Here is a 25,383-nt window from a genome sequence, read left to right on the forward strand (position 1 = left end):
AAGTTGCTGCAACTTTATTTCCTCCTCAACAACCAAAGTGTAAAAGAGACTACTAGAAAAAATTACAGTTATCACAGACCATTTCTTGATATCCAGTAGTTCAGATATTATCCATATTAAATCAGATAAAATGTTCATATCTGTAAATTTAAACTGTCTCCTATCCATATTTAAAAACAAGGAAGTTGCCACATATACAAAAAAAATTAAAAAATCTATTTTCTGACCTGTCTCGTTAATAACTATTATAATAATTCTTAGAAATTAACCAGGAAAACCCTTGGCAATTTGTTGAAATTCCATCCTGTGTTTATTCAATAAATTATTTATATCAGCTGCCCTGGGACAATTAACCAGGTCATCATAAAATCACCTCACCTTGACTGTAGACAGAACCGTATGAAATACTAGAACCAACTAGAGCGTACAGTAGTTCACATTTCAGCATTGCAGCGGGGGATCTGATACCGCAACGGTGTGCAACTTCGTGGTAAGAATGCTCCCATAGTCGGACACCACGAGGGCGATCAAGATCGTACTGCGAGGGCGCCTGCATCGTGCCAACCTATATCTTGGTTTATTTCACTGCGTTCGTCACTCGTGCACAAACACAGACTGACACGAGTCTGATGACAGTCGCACTGTAGTACTATATAAGTAGCTACCTGAATGGTAAGCAATCATTGTGACCTTTTCACAATTGTGTAATGCTACCCTACCATCACCCATGATAAAACAGAAAGGTTTCTAAAATGACAAAATGGATGATTAAACTCTAGACAAAAGAGATGCTAATGAAGAACAAACTCATCCAAATAGCTGCAAACTATAATCATTGTCTTCCTTTAAAGGTGGTCATCAGGATTGTTACTTCATTTATATTCCCAAGAGTGAAGACTTGAACAAGTCTAACTTGACTTTTCAAAGAGATTTACGGGTGGAACGGTTTGGATCATCATCAAGGTACAGCTTTTATAACACATCTTACGATAGTTAACATCTTCATTTCTGTCTTAATATAATTTGAAAAAGGTTGAGAGATAATGCATATATTGCATTGCATGATCAGTTTCAATCTTGAAGACCCAAACTAAAAGTGAGCTAATTTAAATAACCAAAAGTAGTGAAGCACATACATAATGCATTAAAATAACCAAAAAGTGGTGGAAGCACATGTATGCATACTACATTAAAATAACCAAAAAGTGGTGGAAGCACATACATTATACAGTGCCTTAACTCCCATGGTTCAAACTGTGTACAGTCAGCTAGTACACAGTAAAGACATTCCCACAGGTAACCTGAATAGTTGGTATCAGTTTTGTTATTTTGTCTCGAGATATAAAGATCACAAAGGACTTGAACGTTTCCTGAGGAGCAGCATCAATGGCATCGCTCAAAGGATGTGCACAAATTTCTATATGACATTTCATCTGGAGAACATATAATCAAGTTAGCTATCTTGGAGGTTAGAATTATAAAATATCACAAATGGCAGGAAGCAGACATGTTCTTTCCGAGGGGAGGCTAATATGTAGAAGAGTGAGTTGCAGATTATTTGTTACCGAAAGACTTAAAAAAAGGTATCTTAGTAACAAAGTACTAAGGATTAAAATCTTTAAGTGCCAAGAAAAGATGGTTACTTATGCCGGCAGTAGGTTTGCCTGGGCTCATATAGGGCACCACACTTTTTACAGCTCCAGGGCTGTGAATTTGTGAGGCACATGAATGTACAATAAGAGGGCACTGCAGCCACAGTTACAATCTGAAACCATTGCCGCTGATTAAGTTTAAAGCCCTCCTGTATTGTAACAGATCATCAACTTAAGTTACCTTCCAATACCATAAAAGGTATTATTTCAGACAAAATAATTTAGGGTTTCCATGTTACACATCAGTAATTATGATCCATGATACTTTTCCCTTCATAAAGTACTCAAACACAGCTGGTATGTGTAACCCCCTCCCCCTTCCCCCCCCCCCAAAAAAAGCTAAATCCCCCCAAAAAAAGCTAAATCCCCCCCAAAAAAAGCTAAATATCGCTGTTTTTGTATGGTAAACAACTTTTACAAGTTTTACATAGGACATACTGTACATATAGCTTCTGCATTTAACAGACATGTTATTGCCAAATTCCTGGGATACTTTCAGGCTTGTTCTCATATTTGTCTTCCTGTGTCAAACATTTATGTGGATGAACAGGTACCAAGAATACAACTTGTTTCCATTTGTTATTGTGTGGATAGTTTGGGGACAGCACAATGGTAGTATCAAACCTGCAATGGTAAACATTTAGCAATCCAGGCATTTATGGACACCTCAGAATAAATAACGAGATTGTCTTCTCGGTGGGAAGTGTGAACAAGGAAGTCAAAGCTACTAAATGCTTCAACAGATTGCACATGTAGTACTTGCTACTTTGTGGTAGACTGCTACTACTATTTCTATCCATATTATTTTGTCACATTATTTCATTTTATTCAATTTTATAGCTCCCTTTCCTTGAAAATTTGTCTCCTTGTTTTTTTGTTTCTTGCCTGGGTAAACCCATTTTACAGTCCATATCAATTAGGTCCCTGGGAAAATAAATTCCTATTTTGCTGATAAGTATATGTAGTGTGCAGATAGGCTATGCTCTTTTTCCATCTGTAGAACAGACATTAAACAGACGAGCAATAAAATTAATTGGAAAATGGTTTTTGAATCAATGAATCTGACTTAAACATGATTCATCGTTTTACTATTAAGCGAATAATATTTAAAGTGAATGAAGGGTACATGCTAGTATAATTTATTTTCAGGAGGTGAAAATGTTGGTTTAACACTTGTTTTGGTTTGTTGTTACATGAAAAATGCAATGTCATATCAATTTATTTTAATTTTGAGTGTTTCAAAGCCTTCTCTTAGTAGTCAGTGGAATTTATACATTAATCCATCCATTTCCCTTTTTTCCCTGTGATTTAAAAGCTGCATCTGGCAAAAGAAAGGCTTTGGCAGTCCTAGCTATAATCGTCGAAGAAATGAATTTAAAAGGCAAACTTCACTATTCTCAATATATAAAACAAAAACATTGTGATAACCTACTATAACCTACTCTCTCTAGTATATTAAGCGATATCTTGCTCCATTTGAAATATATCTATGTTTTAAAGTTCCATTGATGGGCTGCAATTTTTCTTCAATGTTTTTTTTCTTTCTCGCAGTTTGTTTATATTTCACCATAATGCTACTTGGAAGTGAAAGAGTCCATTTGCCTTTGTTTTTCTTTGGTAATTTCAGAGTGTACATAAACAGTGTGGACACTGACACAAATTTCAGCGTTAGCTTTTTACAGTGTAGACCACACAGAACATTGACAGTCATGGCAAAGAACTCACAAAAACCCTTGAGTGCTCATAAATTTATGCTATTTTACACCGGGACAGAATTCTCTGACAAACAAAGGTACAACATGTCTTTTCAAAGATAATACAGTATGTGCAAGGAAATCTTAGCACATATTCACCATTGAAACAACTATAGAAGTTGCATCACAGTTCATGACATTTAAAGATCATCCAGTGAGAAGCTTGGATGACGCCAATCATGGAGGTATTACATGCTCCAATCGCAATCTAGAAAGCATTCACTACCTGTACGTCACATTTTAGCGCTTACCGAACAGAGTTTTACTTTTATCTTTAATTTTTTTTGGGGGGGGGTGGAATACTATTCACCTTTTCATAATTCATATCTGTCATATTGCTGAATGTATTACTATTGACAGTTCTGCAGATATTATGTAGAAAGCCTCATTTTTAAAGATGATAAACCCTAAAAGTAAAAAATAACGGTCAGTTACTGTTCAAACTACAGCAGGCGTTGTACAACCAACAGCAAGCAATTTTCCTCACTGAGATATTACATGCCTCAAACTCTGGAAAATCCCAACACTTACATGGTCTGTATGTTGGCAAGCTTACCTTTCCCCTCTTACTCTTGGGTCTGTTAGCTAAACCAAACACTAACACTTCTCCAGGGTCACAACTAAATCCATTGTCTCTAACTGGTGACCATCTTATTGTCATGACCACATTGTCTCTTCTCTCAATGATGTATTTGGTTGGTGTTCCTTGAGAACTGGTTGTACGTTAATCTAGCTAACAGACCCAAGAGTAACAGCAGTCGTGAGGAGACAGGTAAGCAAGGAGCGAAGCATACATATAAGGCTGGACATTCAAAAGATTTACAAAGACAAATTTTGAGAATTTTCTCAGACTTTTAGCAATTTTTATAAAACAAAATAAACTTTGACACAAAAATGGTGAAGTTTTACAACAGGCTTAAGATGTAAGAATATCAAGCCAAATGTGCTATGCTAGACAATTTGTTGCTCTTCCTGTGTCCCACCACCCATCCTTCTTTCCCCCTCCCCTTTTATGAGAGAGAGAGTCTAGCTAAAACACTATGGTACAGTATATCAAAATTGGTGGCAGGTTGTTAAGCAGTAAATATGTCTTTTTTTATACTTTTTTTATTTATTTTGGTTATCAAATGTGTGTCATTAAGTCATAGTATATATAACCACCCTGGAAGGCAGTTTCGTGAAGATGCTTTTTTTAAGAGTCATATATTTATGGAAAAAACTGAATCGCTTATCGCTTATACTTCATGGTGCGTTGCTGCCCAATTATAGATAATTTAAGATTGCTTGTCACCATTTAGAGGTTTGGACATATAGGACTCCGACTTCACTTTTACTCCATGACTCACAAGCTACAACCGCCCCCTCCCCCTCCTTCCCCCAGATAATAGGTCTCACTGCACTCTTAACGCCACCATCTTCATAATCATGAGTTGTCTCTCGTAGTACAGATTCATCTTCTAGAACCTGCATCAGGAACTTAGGCGTCAAAAGGAGCTTGTTAATTTTGACAAAGTGGTATCATATCCATCAAAACCACCTCCCAAGACTTACCAGGTTTGGATATTTCAAGGGACCGGCTTGTCTTCCATGTCACGACCTCAGAACTCTCACTCTATTAACTGTGGCACATTCTCATCGAGCGTGACAAGTTTGTAATTTTACATGCTTTGCATTTCAACTCCTTCATATTGCAACAAACATTCCAAACCTTCTGGAGTGCCGATCGTACCTGTCTTCCCATAACCTTAGCACTCTCTTTCTACCGTGTCTAGAACAAACTGGTAACCTTTTAGCACTGTGTGCCCTCTATGACCAATTCATTTGGAACTGTGTATCTTGAAAGCCTTTTCCACCAAGTCAGAATCAGGAATTTGTTCTGAGAATCTTTCGTATGCAACCCGATAAGTATCCTTTTTGTTTGGGAAGATTTGTACATTGGCAACTGAAAAGGTTTCCTCTAATACACGCCATACTTTATATTAAAGGCATTTTAAAATTGTGGTAGACTAAATAAGGTCATGTGACTTTGATAGACAGCATGCTAGTTCTATAAATGATGCAGCAGGAAATCCTGATGGAAGCCACTGTGGTGTTGTACAGGGAAGAGCTTTGAAATGTAATGTCCTTTATTCCCTTATTCCTGCTGCTTAATACACTATTCTTCGCACAGAATATCATCAACAGATTCGCTTTTGTTAGGCTATACTTTGGTTGCGATTCAACTATCTTACTGTATTTATTACTCCTGTTACTACCTGAATGCCCAAAATAACATCTGACATCAAAAACTCTGTAAATCATTGCAATTCTTAATTTCTCTCTTACAGAAGGGATTTTCCCCTTATCAAACAGTGAGCAGCAAGGGATCTTGATTCGCATACCGTTTGGAAGCGGGATTAGAAGTCCAACATAGAGCAAACTGTGTAACAATTTTGACAAACAGAACTCAACTAAGAATATATTAATCAATGAATTACTAATAGGCATATATATATATATATATATATGCGTGGTAAAAGATGGAATAAGCAGATGACCTGGAAATGGATTTTCAAAATCGAAGCAGAATCATAACATATTTATTTAAATTTACCTATCAACTCACCAATACATCAGTTATGGTGAGTATTTTAAATGAATGGAATCGTGTGATTTATAACCAAAATGCATGTGAGGGCGAGTGATGTAATGTTGAAATCTATTTCTGGTGATGTTAGAAAGATATGGAGCAAGAATTAAAAGAGAGTTTAAACTTATAGAGTATATGCATATCAAGGTAATCTTTAAAGTTGGATATTTTACCCTATAAATGAGAGCAAAAAAGAATAGTTCATTTCTGGTCATACAGACCTCTCATCAATCAGATGGAACTGAAAGGTCTAGGGAATTTTTCTGTCAAACTCTGTAACGAGATTGCATACATGTGTGTGCATATTATTGACATCCATGGAGGAAAAGAATGTAACAGAAAATGTAGCAGGCTAGGGAGGTGAAGCTAGCTATAACGAGTGTGTTTATAATGGAGAGTATAATGGAGAGGGAATTTTTTCTGTCAAACTCTGTAACGAGATTGCATACATGTGTGTGCATATTATTGACATCCATGGAGTAAAAGAATGTAACAGAAAATGTAGTAGGCTAGGGAGGTGTAGCTAGCCATAAAGAGTGCATTTATAATGGCAGCCTGTAAAGGAGACGTGTATTAAAGCAGCAATAGAAACATACAGAATTCCTTCGTAACATCACCAATAAACGTCCTCATATTTTTGCAAAATGCTGTGCCCACTACAAATGGAATCTTATTTTATCAAGGGGATATTTAAATATTGAGCTATCTTCAAATTTTTCGATAGATCTAGGCTATTAGTTTTATTTTCAGGTGCACTGCAATCTAATCGAACATATAAACTGCACTCGGGGAAATTCACTCCATCTTCTTCTTGAACCAAGGAATGCTAAACTTGCACAAATCGTGATAGGCCCGTAACATTCTCATCCTACATAGGATTAAAATTGAAATTTTGATGTTTCCGGGTTAGAATGCGATATGATATATAGCAGACAATTGCAAGTTCACCTTAGTTTTACATTTGAAGGTTATAATTGCTGATGAAATAAAGTGGTTGCATTTCTGACTCTCCAACAACATTTCAGTTAGCAGTACGGTAGATACACGCTGTTAAAAGAATACACAGACATTGTAACATGGTAACAGATATACAAATAGTATTCAGATGGGATTTATTAAGCTGGAAGAAAGCAAAAAATATGGATTAAAAGCAACACCCATTTTAGATCAATTTGTAAAACACCTGGATATTCATAGAAAAGATAATTTGGGATAAATATTATTTTTTTTTTTAGGTTTTTGCAGCTTTCTTGCTAACTTGAACAAATGTACGCAAACACACGTACAGGAATTCATCAAACCACCCCAGCCGTAAATTTATCCATCTGCCATAAACTGTAAAACGTGTCGAGACTGCAATGAAAAGCTCTGTGATACTATTAAAAGAAAACTTTCACTTTTACTATCTCACAAGGAGGAAAAAAAAAGAAAGAGGAAGAAAGAAATAAGGACTTCGATAACGATAACAGAAATCTGCAAGGTTTCAGTCTGGAACATGTACACACCCACATAATGAATGCTATACATGTATGGATGCAGTATGGCTAGCAATTTAACACATAATAATACTGTCAAATTAAACTGCATAATTTATAGTCATTTGTGAATACCAGGAAACATTTCAAAAAAATGTTTTGCAAGTTACTTATAGAAGTTATATATAGAAGGTAGTCTAGTTCCTTCTTTTTTTTCTCTCCTTTTTCTTTTAGAGGGGATGTGTGGGATGCGTGGGCCTACTTGTTTATAGTTTTATCTCAAAATGTCATCCCAACAGTCTGGCAAGATGTTCAATCATGTCAGATTTTCAGACATCCCCTAATGACTAGGGCTGATGAACAAAAGCCGGTTAACTTTGGTTACCGTTTTCGTTTTGAAAAGAGAAGATCGATTCCCAAAACTGGAAACGTGACCCCAATGATTCCAAACGGTCAACATAACTCGCAAAGTTATCACTCAGAGCGATGGGTTCATGAGAGTCTTCCTTAGAGCAATCCATGCTTTAAGATTACCTTTCCAGATTCAAAAGAAGTATTTAATACCTATTCCAATGCCAATGCAACTTTGCCTGTACAACCTAATCATACTAAGTAAGTAAGGGCCTACTGAGGTACTCCCAAACTTTTTCAAGTTTGAAACATTGTTGGAGGTGTTAACAGTCAGTCCAACTTAATGATCTGCCGTCTTTAACTCTTTAATGTGGAGAATTGCTTTTTTAGTTATGCTAAACTCAGAAGCACCAAACTAATTGCAAATCTCCTAACTCCTGAACTACACGACGACCGTAGGGTTCCAATTGGTTCTAACCACAAAACCGATATAGAGCAACCACATAAATTACTTAGACTTAAAGACCTCTCTATGTATGATGAGGTGATGTACGTTACTATCCTACTGGTCAAACACTGAAATGTTACATACCTTTACCAAAAATACTAGCATACCAACATGTAGGTAACACTAAATTAGATATGGAAGGAGGAGGTGATCAGCGATGACCCGGAGGAGGGGTCAAGGGGGCACGGTGTTAAAATATTACCAGTTATAAAATAAATTACATTTAAGCGTTATTCTTACCTTCTGAAGAGCCCTGCATCTCCACCATAACATGGACTTTCCCACATGGTTCTAATTCAATCTGAAAGGAAAGATAAGACAGTGATATAAAAAGCAAACCATATTTTTGTTCAAAAATTGTTTCCTTTTCCTGTAAGGTTAGAAATCCCGGAACTTATAATTTACCAGATTTGGATATTCACAAGCGATGAGCTTACCTGTCTTTAATTAACCAACAGAGTACATTCATTAACGGCCAACAACAGTCCGTGTAATGATAACACTTCTAGACACTTCGGGTGATAGAATATTAAAAGGAATGTGATTGACCCGTTGGTATAATAAGGGTGTACATTGCTACAAAGTGTTGCAGGTTCTCTCTAAACAGATTCCATGGAACATCGAAAGTACTGACGTTTGTCAGGGGACAGATTAAGCAAAGTAAATATTAGCTCCTTAATTTTTGAGGAATTACATAGGTCATCTTAAAATGGGTAAAAAGGGAGGGACAAATCTAACTTTCCCCTCTACTGTAGGGATCCAAGCTGCCTATTAGGGTCACCAGGCTTTAATGATTTTTTAACTAGCACAGAATTTTCACTTCCAATCACAACAAAAGGCACTTGATGAATTGATACTAATTTTTAGAAACATATCTGGCAAATACATATCAATAGAACCTGACTTAATTATTTCAATTTTCCATAACAATATGATGATATCTGTTACTGTTACTATTTTGCAAATCAATAGATTTTCTTCATAAGTTAGAACAACTAGTCAGTTTGCAGTGCTGAGTAATACATACATGAAATAGATGTAAAAATATGTTTTAGTGGAAATGAAACACAACTGTCATTCCAACTGATTTGACTTGACCTTAGAAACTAATTCAAGTTTGAAATTTAAAGCATGCCCACTTAAGTTCCTTTTTCTGCCCCTTTTTTTCTTTTTGAATAGCATACAGTACCCTCTTTTTCTTTGTCAACTTAAAATATCCATTTAATCTTTTCTTTGCACTACAAAATCAGTTTTCCCGCCCAATTTCCAAAGGTTCAACTGTTTTCATCTTTCTCAGTTCACCTGTGTCACCATAGCAATATTATTATTTATATGATATGTTGAATAGACTCGGTCTTTACACCAAACAATTCTTTTATGAATCATCTTTACAGGGTAAGAAAAAATGGTCTTGAAAAAGGACACAACAAAACAGGGCCACCTGTAACAAAAAACAATGAGGAGCCTAGTCTGATACCGATAAACCATATTTTAAATGTTTGATAGACATATATTGCTGTCAATGTCACAACATAATTGGTAACATTAATGGTCTCAGATGAAAGTCCTAGGGTTGCCAACTGTCATGGGCAGGCCATGGCATCACAGATTTTTAGCTTTATCACTAAGGGATGTTTAACACAGGTCACAAAATAGCTTCTAACCATTTATAAAAATGAAGAGAAAAAAATTGTCCCAATATTGGAGGACAATGAAGAAAAACTTATACAGTTAGTACAGCCCTAAAGACATCAAAAATTACAACCAGGACTACTGAATAGCAATTAAAAACTTGGTGAGCTGTATTTTGGTTTATTATATCGATATGATGCACACATAAGTACAGGTGGGACAGTCCAAAAATAATTATTAGTAATGCATGCACAAATAGATCATTGCATATTAGGAAACAGGTAAAATTCCAACAACAAAAAACACTGTGAAAGATCATATCCTGTTATTGGGTTAGTGGTTGTGTGGGAGGAGAATGTAGGGAGTATACCAAATTCTACCGTTATAATTTTTTAGTTCTGTTTCCTTCTTCAGTGAAATATGGGAGTTGCAAAGTACTTACTAGAGCATCCTGTTATTTAGATTTACCAAAATCAGTGAATACAACAGCTTTAAGCTGGTTTCCCTAATAAACTGATTCTGTTTAAACTTTCAAACAATACCAGACCTACATATACTTTACATATATAACTGCTTTAAGTTTTGAAACACATCTTTTTGCACTCTCTTCTTCTTCTTCTGTTTTGGAGGGGAGAGAGGTGTGGCAATGAATAATTTATCTAGTTTTCGTATAGCAAAATGCAATACCAAATGGTCCAATTGCTATACAGTGGCAAAGATGTATAGAAGTTTTTGGACACAGGTTGCATAGTATTTTATAAGCGAGCCTTGGAATGTGCTTCACCAAAGGATGGAGCAGAGGGGTTGTATGGAGACTATCTAATTACTGTGAAATGGTATTAACATAAAAAATAGATACATAAATATAATGTAATATTGCAAACACGGTGATAGAGCAAACTCATAATTATGTAAATTATGCATCAAAGGTATGGAAATGACATGTTATCAGGGGGCAATTGGAGGGGGGAGAGGGGAAGGAGGATGTGGATATATGGAAACACCTGAAGTTTTTTTTTTTTTTTTTTTTACTTTCTGCAATTGCTTGATCGTAGATCTACCAAATTATTTTCATAAAAGATTGACATAATTTACCAAAGTTTGTTGACCTTTTGATGACCTGTTTTGATACCAAATGTAATATTAACTATCAAAGCATTCTATTAATTAATTCTGTATCAATAAATTTATGTCAAAAACAATAAAAGAGTTACATAACTTTAATGTGTTGATAATCACTTCGCATGGTATGTTGATTTAGTGTTGTACTCATGAATATGGTAGTTTTACATTTAATTGCATGCAGTGCTTACTGTATGCATACAACATGTAAATTTGCTTTAATTCTCAAGTAATCTCTACAAACTCATGACACAAACATACATACTAGCATTGCTGTTTCAAGTATTTGCACTGGTCATAAAATTGTACTGAACAATGGTTCTTGTTGTTTTCTCACATGCTATAAAAAGGGCACCTGTTTCCCAATTTGCTGCAAATGTTGTGACATTTTATAGCGCTTTGTTTGAAATGTATGTGGTTCTGGATCATTTTCTAAGATATTTAGGAAAGGGGATACTTGATAACGTATGTGCACATAGTTATTAAATTCTGTTTTGTAGTTCGTTGCTAAGGTGTTATGCTGAGGTCTTATTGTTATTATTGCCAAGGTATTTCTCATCTGAATCTCCAAAGATCTGATTAAGAAAATGCCAAATTCATTGACTCGTTTATCTATGGGTTTATTCTTTATATTCCTTACATACATTTTTGAAAAATCTGCACCGCCTTGAAACATTTTCAACCGTTAGACCCCTGAAGCCGTGCAACGTTTGGTTTGGCATTGGTCAATCAGCTAGCTAGGGGAAGAAAGAAACCTTTCGGTTACTAGTTGGATATGACGCAGGAGAAATTGCAGTCACATTTACCACTGGTGATCCCAGATTCAGCTACTTGTTTGTGTGATGTTAGATTGACTCGAGAAGTAACCATGGCAACATAAGGAAATTTATAAATAGACAAAGGCTGTAATGTAGAAAAAGTGTCATAAAAGAGATGCAGGTGGAAACATTTCAGTCATCGTTGAGACTTAATTCCTTTTCCTCTTTCCATTAAGAGGACAAACCCAGAGGCTGATTGGTTAGAATTCCACTGACTTGGTTCGTCTGGATTTTATTGTTGATCTATATCCAAAAGGCTTTTGAAGGTCAGGGAACAATTTTCGATAGAGCTCATTAAAGTGGGATATCTAGAAAATGACGTCTTACATCTCAGGAAAATATCAAACTTTTGTTGTTTTGCAAACTGTCTCCTAACATGTGCACACTACAATAGTACTTACTTAATTGTTAAGTCTTTTTAAGACTTTATAGGAGACGTCCTTTCCCATTGTACACAATTGGAGATAAAACAAATAAATGAATTAAAATCAATTTAAAAAATTAACAATATCTACTGCACCCAGATGTCTTAAATTGTTTTGTTTTTGGATCACACTGTAACTGGGCACAATACTGTACACATATAGATCTATATGAAATTACTAATTGGAAAGTAGACTACAGTATATAATCAGTCTTAGTGCTTTCAACAATACTGCTTTCAAACAGCTAAACTGCTCATTCTGAATAGAAACTACTAAAATCAAAGCCATGACAGATGTGACAACATATGTCTCTCTATGGCAAGCAATGTAAGATATAGTCCTTATATGACTTTCAAAATCATTTCACAACTGATGTTAGTTTATATGCAAAAAAAACAAGCACTTTCAAATTTCCATGATGAAACTGTCTTCTCAACAAGAAATTTACTAGTACTCCTTTAAGACCGCCCTATGTTGTGAGCTTGCAACTGTTTTCAATATGGTTACTTATCATTCCCTTCCTGTGTGAATTAATGACTATGATACAAGCCATCGACAATGGAGTTGCTGTGTTTATTCATTCTAGAGTTAACATTTTAAGTACATACACGTTTTTCTGTCCAAAACTGGAAACAAAGTTGCATACCAACCAAGCTGCACATTCCTCAACATTAGCCTGCATATTCAGCACACGTTGAATACCCCTGCACAAGACCCTCAACATTATCCTGCATATTCAGCACACGTTAAATACCCCTGCACAAGACCCTCAACATTAGCCTGCATATTCAGCACACGTTAAATACCCCTGCACAAGACCCTCAACATTAGCCTGCATATTCAGCACATGTATTTACCCTGCATAAGACCCTCAACATTAGCCTGCATATTCAGCATGTGTACGTTGAAATACCCTGCATAAGACCTCTTGGCGAGAATTCTGGATGTCAAAATATTCAGCTGTACATACAATTAGCAGTGTGTCCTGAACGCTCAGTAGCAGACGGCAGTAGTGGAGAGAGTTAGCAGCCAGTAGGTTTGGACGCAAGCTGCATATCCAAGCAAGTTAAGCTTGTTGGGTCTGCAGCACTAGGAATAAGCTCAATTTATCTCAAGAAGAGACTAAACAAATTTCATGAGATTTGTCTTCAGACAAAGAGATGAGAAAGATGATAGGGATCTTTCATATGAAAAGTGTGGGATGTCAAATGATCTGAAGATTGAAAACACCAAAATTTCCGAGAGGTTTTAATTCATTCAATATAATTCACTGATATTGAGGGTAGAATTAGACAACTGCATATCCCAGCATTAGTAATAATCTTCTGAATGTTCCACTACATGAAGTCAACAGGCTGGTTGATCATATTGGTGAACAGTTTTGGTCTTTTTTATCACATTTGAGAAGGGTATTATGTAGTCCAAGGACGGGGTGCAATAGGGCATAAATTACAACTGGCTCAGAGATTACACCCTGGAGGCGCTACGGCACTGAACATTTGGCACATGGGGCGTCTGATATGAAATCATCTTTCGCGACCAAGAGGAAAAATCAGTGCCTTTCATCATCACAGTTTGGCGGTGCATTTGCCACTTCTGACCCTTTCCAAGCCAGTAAACTGGTAGGCCAATTCAACGTGGCGTTGGGATTCAGTGCTTATAACCTTTGAACTCATGCAAACTGTGCCTTATATGTACACAAACTAGTTTTTCAACAGTTGTATTATAAGTTAACAAATGTCAACTATACTTATCATAGTGTAGAGTGCCCTATGTACTTGCAAAGTTCTATATTTCTTTGTAACAAATGTTTGTTTAGATGAATAAACTTCATCATTCCCTGGAGAAAAAATATATAAGTTAGATCTTTTCAAATACCGTAAAATTGTTTACATTCTAAAAGGTATTAGTCATTCATACTTCATGCATTGGTATACTGTATGAATGCACTGGACCAAGAAAACTCTATAGGGTGTAATAGCTTCCACCAGGGTACAGTGGTAAGGTACTTTGGAATCAAGCATCAAGTTCCATGGACTATTTCTAATCCCCAAAGACAATCCAACTTACTAGTGTAATTTAATTATTCTTTGAGCCATTTAATATGATAAATTATACTAGAAAAATTTGTTCAAGCTTAAAGCTGTTTGCATCTGGTCGGAAATACATTCCCATCCCTTTCCACATCCCTACCCCTCCCCACATTCCCACCCCTCCCTACATACCCACCCCTTCTCACATCCCCACCCCTCCCTTTGCTTTTCTATTTGTCTTCTTCCTTCACTCCTTAATCCTTAACAATCTCCTCTTGTGAATTATCCTCTTATCTGCCAGCTTTCACTCATACCTGAACTGTAATTATCAAGTCTCAATTAACCATTGATTTACTGACATGTAAGAGCCTACCCATGCATACTTTTACACATATTCTTGCAGGTATGATAACACAATGCTGGTATGAAATTGTTTTAATTTACTATTGTTCAGTTAGTTTTACATAAAGGAACTTAATGGCATTGCTTCTGCAACAGTTTTGCTTAATTCCAACCATTACTGGTCTAAACTCTAATTTCTGTCCAGTTTAGAAAACCTATACAATGTTCTCATGAATTACTAGCAGAAGTGTTCCCAATCACCCAGTCAAATTCACAAACATGAGAGTAACGTCTCTCTAGGCTACGAATGGCAGGAGGTTATATTACCTTAATAATTTTCTCATGTTGTTTGAGCACTAATTAATACACATACCATCTTATCCGAGACCACAGATCTTGAGAGGAAGGAAGTTTACAAGAATGGAAAGTAAACCCGTTCATATTAGCGACTAATTAAAGTAATAATTCATAACTTCCTCTTTATACTGTAGCTAGCCCATCACTGAGTTCACTGGCAGAAATTCCACGGGGTATGAATAAGAAGCTTCGTACAGCTGAGTAACAGAGTGTTAAAAAAAAAAACAGAAGCTGGCTTAATTTAAGTGGAATTGAACAGCTGTTCAAGTATAAAACATGGGGATCCATGGCAACTGGTGCAAGGCCTTATCCTCAGCCTACCCCAATCCCACACCACGGCTTTCTTTAATTTATTTTATCATTTTATTTTATTTTATTCTTTTAATGTAAATTTACTACTAATTTCATGAATTGAGCTAAACAATATCATGGATGTTTAAGGGTCAAAAGACTCAACACACAATGCAAAATGTAATCACAATATCTACTTTGTAAGAAAGGGAAACTTTTATCACTGCAGCGCCATCCATCTGAGTCACAATGAACTACAAATGTGACTAGAACTGGGATGTAAATCTGCCATAAATTTTAGAAAACCACTTTTACATGTTGCTTCTCTTGTTTTTGTTTTCTGTTTCCATTCTTAGTTGTTTTCTTGTTTTTCTTCTCTTTTCTTTTCTGTCCTCCTCTTCTTTCTCTAAATCTCGTCTTTATTTTGGGTTTCAGGACAGTATTTCTTTCTCTCCGGGTCATCATTGTTTTTGTTAAGTGCTGTTCATCAGTGTATGTACTCTTTTACTTTTTAGTTTTTTATCTGTTTTGTATATTCTGATTTCTTTCTCCCTTTTACTGTATTTTTTTTCTTAGTTTTTATACTGTCTAAATATGATTTGCTTCTATTTAATCTCTAATTGTTCATGTTTCCATGGTTACTAATCACCTCTGCAAATGTTTAGCATGCAACTGCTATGGTACAAATTCATCTATGTACAGATCAGTTTAAATCATAGTTGACACTAAGTTTGTCACATCCCAAACTAGTCAACGTTTGAGATCCGTAGAACTCTACCGTATTGTTGTAACTTTGATACCTTCCATCTATTATCCCTGACCATCTGCCTAATTTCCAAATAACGTTCAACCGATGTCAGATTCATACATTCTCACATCTCATCATGAGGATAATCATTCCTAAATTAGAAAAATAGCCAGGCTAGGCACTTTTAAAAATTAAAAAGAGTGTGTTTTACTGTCTTTGTGATAACTTGCTTTGATGACTTATAATACATAGTATATACTACATGTAAGACACTGTAGATCATTGTCTACAAGTTCTGTTTTATTTAATACAAATTCATGAGCAGACCAGAACGGGCAATAAATTTTTAATTTTGAAAAGTATTTTTCAGCTGATGCGTTCCCCAATAAAATGCAATTTAGCTAATGAAGCAATTATCCAAGCATTTATATTCTCTATTCAGTGACAAATAAATTACTCCCTGCCAGACCATTCACTTTCAATATGTTCAAAGTTTAATCTTTTAAAGGAGCATAGTTCATGTATGATACAAATATCATCATGTGTAGTATGTGTACCGTAGTACATGCACAATATATCGTTCATGTCATTGTCCACATTAAACGGACTGATTTACTGTACATGCCAGAATAAACCTAGACATCATGCTTTTCTTATAGGCCATCCCAGGATGCTTGTAAGACTTTAAGGAATACTATGAATTTTCTCAGAGAACTAATTTCAGACCAGATGGTACAAATGCCCATCTACTTATTATAACAATTGATTTAATCGACTCTAAACAATCCAAAAGTTGGACTCTGGTTTATACATATGAATTCTTTTTTATGTCATTTTGAAGAATATTGTGTCCTCTTTATGATAATGTGTTGTTAATTGTAATGCGTGTGAACTAAACCCCGTCCTTTTTAATCTGAAAAGGTAAAAACCAGTTCGGATAGCAGTGAACGTCTTCAAAATGTCCCAATTTCTGAATGCTTACATTGTGCTTGCTGGGAGTGTGATTGCTTAACCAATTTCTTTCTTATGCCAAAGAAAAGTTTGTTGACTCCTCTCTCTAAAGATATAAAATTTGACTTGATTGGTCAATATTAAGGCTCGTACTTTTCACCAGCAAATCAAAAGCATCGTAAGAAATTTTGTGAAGTCCTCCTTTACGTGGCTGATTTGAACACACCACAGTGTGCAGTGCTCTCACAGTAATTTTGGAGAGTGAAAACCGCAACGCTTCCTGTGCGTATACAACAACAGCATTTAATTCTCCGAAAACGGGCCGTTTATAGAGCAACAGTTTCCATATGATTTTTAATGAAGTCCTGTAAATCAGCATACCAGTGCTGCATTTAATAAAACTATTGCTGAGGTTATCAAACTGCCCTGGATGACACAAGTTTTAAATTGAGAAACCTGTGTGCATACATGCACACATGTACAAAGTTTGCCTCAAAATTATAATGCCAAGTGCTCTACTGAATTCCACTAGGAAATGCAGTTCTAATTAAATAGTACAGTAGGTAAAGAAGCTAAGTTACATAAAAGGTGTCTGCATTTATTATCTTTTTTATTTCCAATTTAAGCATAACTGGGCATCATTATTCCCTTTAATCCTTCCCTTTAACCCTTCTATCCGTTAATTAAGATAGCTGCACAGTGGCCTATTTGCTTGCACTGTACATCTCGACTTCTTCAATATGAAGTCAGTACTTAATACTGCAGTGCCTTTCATAACAGTTTTTTTTTTTTTACCATGTTATATGACATAGGAGCAACATCGGTTAATCCTGGAGTTGTCATTCATCAGTTCACGAGACAGTTTCAGGTTATTAACTGGTGTCTTTCGATCCGCGCCGTGAATTTCTATCGGAGAGCATTCAATCACAATCCAAGACTTCCAATGCCTAGATAAATGGAACTGATCTGACACTGTTTAACACAGTTCTTTTAACATACATGTACAGAGTGCATATATACACATCATTTTAATTGTGAGTTGGAATTAAAATCCCAAATACACGTCCATGGTCTACAGAAAAACAGTACAACAACCGTCAATATTATTAAAGAAACTTCATGTCTTGAAGTTATTGCAACTGCGGATCTGTCTTTTACTGGTAATGTGACTCAAGAAAACTTTGCATTTAATGTTATCTCTAGAGTTCAATTACAACGATTTTGCGAATTGCAGTGTTGCAATTATGTATGTTGGAAGGGGAGGGAGCTGTTGAAACTTGAGGAGGGGGTAGAAAATGTGGTTAACGTGATCCTCTACTGAAATTTATATTCCTGTGGATGTTAAAATGTTAATGTATGTTTGAAAGTATATCCCCTTCCCCCCCCCCCAAAAAAAACGGCACTATTGCCTTAAGGTTGATGATGTACTGTAATAGTAAGCTCAAATCATTCTTGATACATACAGTACAGTGTTCTACTGTACATACATACCTACAGTAATATGTCCGTCAAATACGCCCTTGATCAGAGGGCACAAACCCCAAAACTCACTCGTTTGAGTACATATGTACAAGCGACGATATTCACCTGTCTTGACTCGACTTGATAGAAATTGCTTCCAGAATATGTTACTATAATGCTATTGGTAGATTGGGAAGGAAGAGATGTTAGATCAGCCCTAGAAAACCTGTTCAAATTATGTAAAAATTGTCAAGCAAGGCATCACACACTACAAATAGCGTGTGCAAACACCAATTCTGTACTAGTTACACAGAACCGTCACTGTTGAATGTGATACATACTTTTAATGTTTAACTTTATCATGCATACAATACAGTATAAGCACTTTCAAGGAAACCAATCTAGGGCTCAATTTCTGTGGTCTTTAACACTGTTTTCGTCAATTTTATTTACTTGACACTTTGAATCATTTAGAACCTACTCTGACCATGATTTCTCAATAGAGTAATCCAAGTTTATCTCCCCTATCGATTCGATAACTGCATAACCACATACCCACAAACTTAAAGTATTTTGTTTTTATTTTATAAATATATGCAAACCTTTCAAGGTTATGCCTCACTTGCTAGTGTGATTAAGTTGAAGAAATTAACCGAGAAATTTTTACAATCCTGGACCTTACATCTTTCCGTAGATAGTCCAGCATACAGGTAATACCACGAACCAATAGTAAGAAGAAATTAACAGATAAATATTTACAAACCTGGACCGAACATCTTTCTATTGATAGTCCAGCATACAGGTAATACCACGAACCAATGGTAAGAAGAAATTAACAGATAAATGTTTACAAACATGGACCTTAAATCTTTCCATTGATAGTCCAGCATACAGGTAATACCACCAACCAAATGTAAGAAGAAATTAACAGAAAATTTTTTACAAACCTGGACCATACATCTTTCCATTGATAGTCCAGCATGTAGGTAATACCACCAACCAATTGTTAGAAGAAATTAGCAGAAAAATGTTTATAATCCTGGACCTTAAATCTTTCCATTGATAGTCCAGCATACAGGTAATACCACCAACCAAATGTAAGAAGAAATTAACAGAAATTTTTTACAAACCTGGACCTTAAATCTTTCCGTAGATAGTCCAGCATACAGGTAATACCACCAACCAATTGTAAGAAGAAATTAACAGAAAAACGTTTACAAACCTGGACCTTAAATCTTTCCATTGATAGTCCAGCATGTAGGTAATACCACCAACCAATTGTAAGAAGAAATTAGCAGAAAAATGTTTATAATCCTGGACCTCAAATCTTTCCATTGATAGTCCAGCATAAAGGTATTACCACCAACCAATTGTATGAAGAAATTAACAGATAAATGTTTATAACCTGGACCTTAAATCTTTTTGTAGATAGTCCAGTGTATACCACCAACTAATTGTATCAAATTCAATACAACATAAAAAACAAGGATTTCTCTGTGAATGTAAAATACTGACACTTGCAAGACTTGCCGAGTAACATGATTGGGAGACTCAAATTAATGATGAACTGACATTAATTATGTACTTCAACTTGGACAAAGTAGAGCTTAATAACATTACATGTTCAAATAATATTAGAACAATTGGCTATTTATTTGAGAGCTGTATAATGTAAAGTATCTCCCTTTGTCCTTGGATCACTGTTTCAACCTGTACAGTAGCCAGATACTGTCTGATATGCCACCTGGGGATCTTAAACAAATTGAGTTGCTAAAAGAGCTGTTTATAATTTATAGACATCAATACATTAATGTAGATGGGATACATGTAGTTTAACTCATTTGACTAATTAAACCTTAATTAGTGAATTATTAATGGAATTTAATGGTTTAATCCAATGTACAGAAAGTTTTGTCTCTGGGAAATTTAATATATATTTTTAAGGCAAGTTTCATCATTCCTGGGTCAATTTTGGTGGACTAAAGTCTTTGCAGGTACTGTACAGGTGTGGTCTTTCTATAATGGTCTACTTACTAAAAAGGAGCGAAAATATTACTTGTAATATTTATGCTTTGGATTACAGTCCCAAAAAAGCTTTTTATTTTACCAAACTTGAAGATAGCTATGTTATCAGAGTTTGGGTTGTAGTATAGTTTCTTGAGATAAGAACATGTATGAGACATTAATTGATGCACTATAGGCTGTTCCTTGTTTTTCAACTTGATCAGGCATACTGTATCATATTTTACAAAAATGTTACAATTTACTTAAAAAGAGTCCTTGGCTGATAGATTTAAATGATTTGTCCAGTGTCCACTGGTGTCATTCATGACAACCCTGTTTTTCAGTTTCAGAAATATCACAAACTAACCCAAATTGTAGACACTATCAAGTTAACTTTTTTGCAAGATTATTCAACTTACAGGACCTCACCAACAATGGTTGTCAGAATGAATGGCTGAGAAGGAAATATCCTCTACCAGACATTATAACAGGCACAATGCTGATATACTGTACCTCACCAGTCACGGCTAATAACCTCACCATGAAATGATCTTTTCTCAACTTACACAATAGTGGGTTTAGGACTTATTGGTTAATGTCAAATAAAATTTCTGGGTTATTGTTCACATTGTTTACAATAACAGATACAGCAAATATACGTGGTAACTTTGCAATGATAATAGCAAAGTGCCATTCCTTTAAAGGACCACAGTGATGAGATTTTTAACAAAAATTCCCCAACATTGCACGTGCGTTGTAGTTTAATATACATGTACGTACTGTTAAACGGGAAGAATAGTTCATGAAAGTGCCTGAAATTACAAAATTGATGTTTCCTTATATTTCAATGACATATCAATTTAGCCAAAAACTCACTTCAGGCTTTGTAGATTAAACTTGTGTGGGCTAAAGTCATTACATTTTGGCTTTCAAACACGGAAACTAGCCTACAGTTTCTGTCAGTGCAGCTACATACATATGTTTATTACAGAATGTCAAGAGCTCTGAGGAATTCTTGAATTAACTAACAGTACTGAATATGATGGGGAACTTTAAAATCTGCTAATTACTAGGCCATTGTCTAGGCATTAATGGACTGTAGAAAGTTTTATACCCAATGATCCAATGTGCTTCACATGAACATACCGTATGACTTACTGTGCATATCACTTTATGGTTAATAATTAATAGATAATCATTTATAACATTTATATAGCGCCTGATACAAAAGTTTCTAAGGGCTTAACAAAGGAACACATAGAAACAAAGCAAACAGACAAACATTAATATGAGAAATAGAAACGTTTTAAGCTGTCTTTTGAAAATTTCAAGTGTGCGGGAGTCATGCACACAGATCGGGAGTTCATTCCACAGGGCAGGTGTAGCAACAGAAAATGCACGATCGCCATAGCGAGTACTAGTTTGAGGACCATGGGATCCATCCTCCCAAATGTTACTTTAGACCTAAGTCAGGTCTAAGGTTTTAGCTTGCTATCATTGAACTAGCCTATGCCTAAATCTACTGATTATATTCACTACCAGGCTATAGATGCTAATTCACACAATAACTAACAGTACATACGATGAACAATTTTAAAAGCTGTTATTGTTAATTAGGCCTTTGTCTAGGCATTCATGGACCATGGAAATCCTTAAGCAAATTATTTAATGTGCTCCACATGAACATTCTGTATGACATAAATGTCATTTTATGATTAATACATATTAGTGTTCCATCCTCCGAATTCTTTCTTTAGTCCCAAGTGAGGTCCTAGGTTATGGCTTGCTATTACTGTCCTAGTCCATGCCTAGTGTGTACCATAAACATTAATCGGATAACAACAGGCCTAAAGTACGTTCCGCAAAGCCTAATAAGTAGTAGTACTAGTAGCCTAATTGTTTTATTATCAATAACTATAACAAAATTGAAAGGCTGGAATATGGAATATTAAAACATGCCTGAAAAATTGAGCATAACTACATACCCAAATATCACAGACGCTGTTTTTTGGATCAGTATTTTTCTTTGTTTTTTGCAACAAATCTTCAAGAGGGACTGTGCAGTTTGCGACAAAAACTGCTGATGTTACTTTAGAATTGTGGTAGACTGTCAAGTTGAGATTTTCACCATTATGCACCTTCCAGTTGAATTTTTCATTCCATGACGGATTAAGACTTTTAGCCTTTGTAGTTGTTTTTCCGATGTATTCATCATCAACAGTTATTGTTATATATGGATCCAATTTGAAGCTTTGTAGCTTGTTTGAAGTGTGGCGAGTGGCATATTCAGTCGGCTTGAGATCAGCGGCCTCACACACTTTTAGCTTTATCTGGCCTGTAAAAACCACCATTTTCCTGGCTTTTCAACGAAATATCTCCCAAATCGAAAATACCCCAGACATCATAAAAACGGACACATTTTCCGCAGATGAAAAACAACCACGATATCAGAAAAGCTCTTCATTTCTCACTGAATTTCCAAATAGAGCTAACACACATATCGCAGTAGGGAAGGGCATGTCAAAATTCCTGTAAATGTAATGGAAGATTACATTTGAGTTGAACACATCAGCTGTGCGATGAATATGATGTGTGTGTATGTATACATATACTACTATGCCTTGTTGTTTGAATGCAAAAGTGCCGTCCCACGGAGATATGCGTTTCATAGACTTACGAACAATCAATTCTCCCAACCCTGTTGTAATAGGTCAGCCATTTGTATACGGAAGTAGAAATTTCGAGAATTCTGCTGGTTTATCGATAAGACGATAATCACATAGTTTATCCGTAAAGGGAAGTAAGCGATTAAAAAATATCGCGGTAACCCTACGTACGACAACGGTCAGTATACAACAACTGGCTCAGCAGAAAACGATAAAGGTTTACCACGTGAAGAAAAGAAGTGGTCATGATTTCACTGACTGCCAGTAAAATCTCATACAAACTGTATAACCCCGTTCTTAATTTGAAAAAATGACAGTTGAAGATTATATCAATCTGGGCAAAATGAACACTTCTGTTATCACGAATATTGATCAAGGTAAATTATCTCTTTATGTGATCATAGCGCAGGTTCTTCATAAGAACTTTTCTTTTATAGTTTGGTGTAGTGGTTGTTCAGTCCATAAGCTGTGACACATGGTTTGTATTTATAACTGCTGTAATTCACTTCGAAGTCCATTTTTTTTCTCTCTTTTCTAACATCAGTGGAGTAGCTAGCGTGCCACGCCCCGCTAAAAAGAATAACAATATTTATCTGCCCTTCCCTCTCCCCGTGCAAAGCCAGGATTAGTTTCTTTGGAAAATAGAGGTGAGCAGTATACTCAGCTCTGGCCTTCCCACTAGTCAAGTATCAGCCCCCCCCCCCCCCCACCACCCCAAAAGAAGTCTAGGTACGCCCTGTAGGCCGGCTAACGCCATTTGCTGGAACATATCGTCAACTTCATTTATTCAATGCGGATTTGTTAGTTAAAGTCAAATAAAACTAACGTTCAGTTCAATTACCGGGAATGATTATGTTCACACTGCTGGGATTGCGCATGTGGTGGTCATAAACATGGAACATGTAACACAATAAAAGAAATCACCTCAACAAGTTCATCACAGTCTTATATGTGAAATTGTCTTCTAATTCTCCACGTCCCTCCCGTGCACCGACCCCCTCTAGCATCAGCCGTCATCCACATCAGCCTTGAGTATCGCCACATACGGCTAAATTAAGCGGAAAAGCACACAATAATGGGGGGGAGGGTAAGTATATAGAGCAAAGAAGCACTTATCACGCCATTTTTGTGTCATTATTTTTATCTGATTAGTCTTGCTTTGTCATTTATTCACTTTCGATAGTCGATACACACTGAGAGAACTATGAAAGACTAATTGCACAATCACAATTGTGCAATTGTGTGCGCGTTGACTTGTGCAGTAAAATGGCGTACGCAACGGTCACTTCTAATGAATAGAGTGACTCTACTCTTGTACTAGATATCCACAGAAATTGTATTAATTTCTGTGAGAAAACCTCAATACTCGCAATGATAATGATGGGATCCCTTCGAGTGCTTCCAGGATAGACCATTTTACGTATAGGGGTGAAATGATGCTGACTCAAACCAGAAAAAAAAGTATAGCATACGTTTTCCAGCCGGAAATATGAAGGTGGACGTGGAAAGGAAGTATCAATTCGGCGTATTACACACTTTAATATCAAAGAGAACTTCCAATGGAAGTAAATGTACCTGCGGAAGAACAAAAAGTTGTATTTGTGTTAGAGGTCTGAAAAAAAGGAAGGTCTTCCGTCAAAGTTGCATTTTGCAATGTGTTGCAAATTAATGTCATTCTGAACAAACCGTGTTATATTTAATTTTATAGTCATTTTAAAACATCTGTGTGGTCACATGCAGCCATGAATTTATTGCACACAAACTTTTCTTTGTTATTTTGTTTCATTAAGACTCGTTTCACGTGCTTAATTTGTTCATTTCCGGTCCGAAATCATTGGATAAAAAATTAAATTGAGATTATCAGTACGTTTTTATATTTTCTTCAGTTGCCTGGTATTTCCTTCAACAATTAATTAATCATGGTGTTTCGGTACAAAACTTAATTCGAAATTCAGTTTTTAACTTCTTTTTTTCATGAGCAACTCGTCACACTTGTGCTACATTTTTTTTTTGTATGTTGTTTTGTTCTTCAAAATTAATAAATAATTTCTCAGTACTTTCCGTTCTGAATTGACTTTAAATCAAACATGAATGAGGGGAAATCAGTTGACCAAAAGTCTCATTTCACTTTCCCCAACAGACAGACCAGACTGATAGATACTGC

General features: G+C 35.8%; 1 protein-coding gene across 2 annotated transcripts in view; it reads right to left on the reverse strand.

The window, feature by feature from the left end:
• The window catches only part of LOC139971160 (protein kinase C epsilon type-like), a 97,903-nt gene extending 74,742 nt beyond the window's left edge, over nucleotides 1–23,161 (reverse strand). For both annotated transcript variants that reach the window (XM_071977397.1, XM_071977398.1), the window contains exons 1-2: nucleotides 22,539–23,161; nucleotides 8,610–8,670 (exon numbers count right to left, since the gene is read on the reverse strand). In XM_071977397.1, the coding sequence (XP_071833498.1) occupies nucleotides 8,610–8,670; nucleotides 22,539–22,904 (427 nt within the window). In that variant the 5' untranslated portion in view covers nucleotides 22,905–23,161. The remainder of the gene's footprint in view (nucleotides 1–8,609; nucleotides 8,671–22,538) is intronic.
• Between the last annotated feature and the right edge of the window lie 2,222 nt (nucleotides 23,162–25,383).

The sequence above is a fragment of the Apostichopus japonicus genome, chromosome 8, assembly GCF_037975245.1.
Source record: "Apostichopus japonicus isolate 1M-3 chromosome 8, ASM3797524v1, whole genome shotgun sequence".
Lineage (NCBI taxonomy): Eukaryota > Metazoa > Echinodermata > Holothuroidea > Aspidochirotida > Stichopodidae > Apostichopus > Apostichopus japonicus.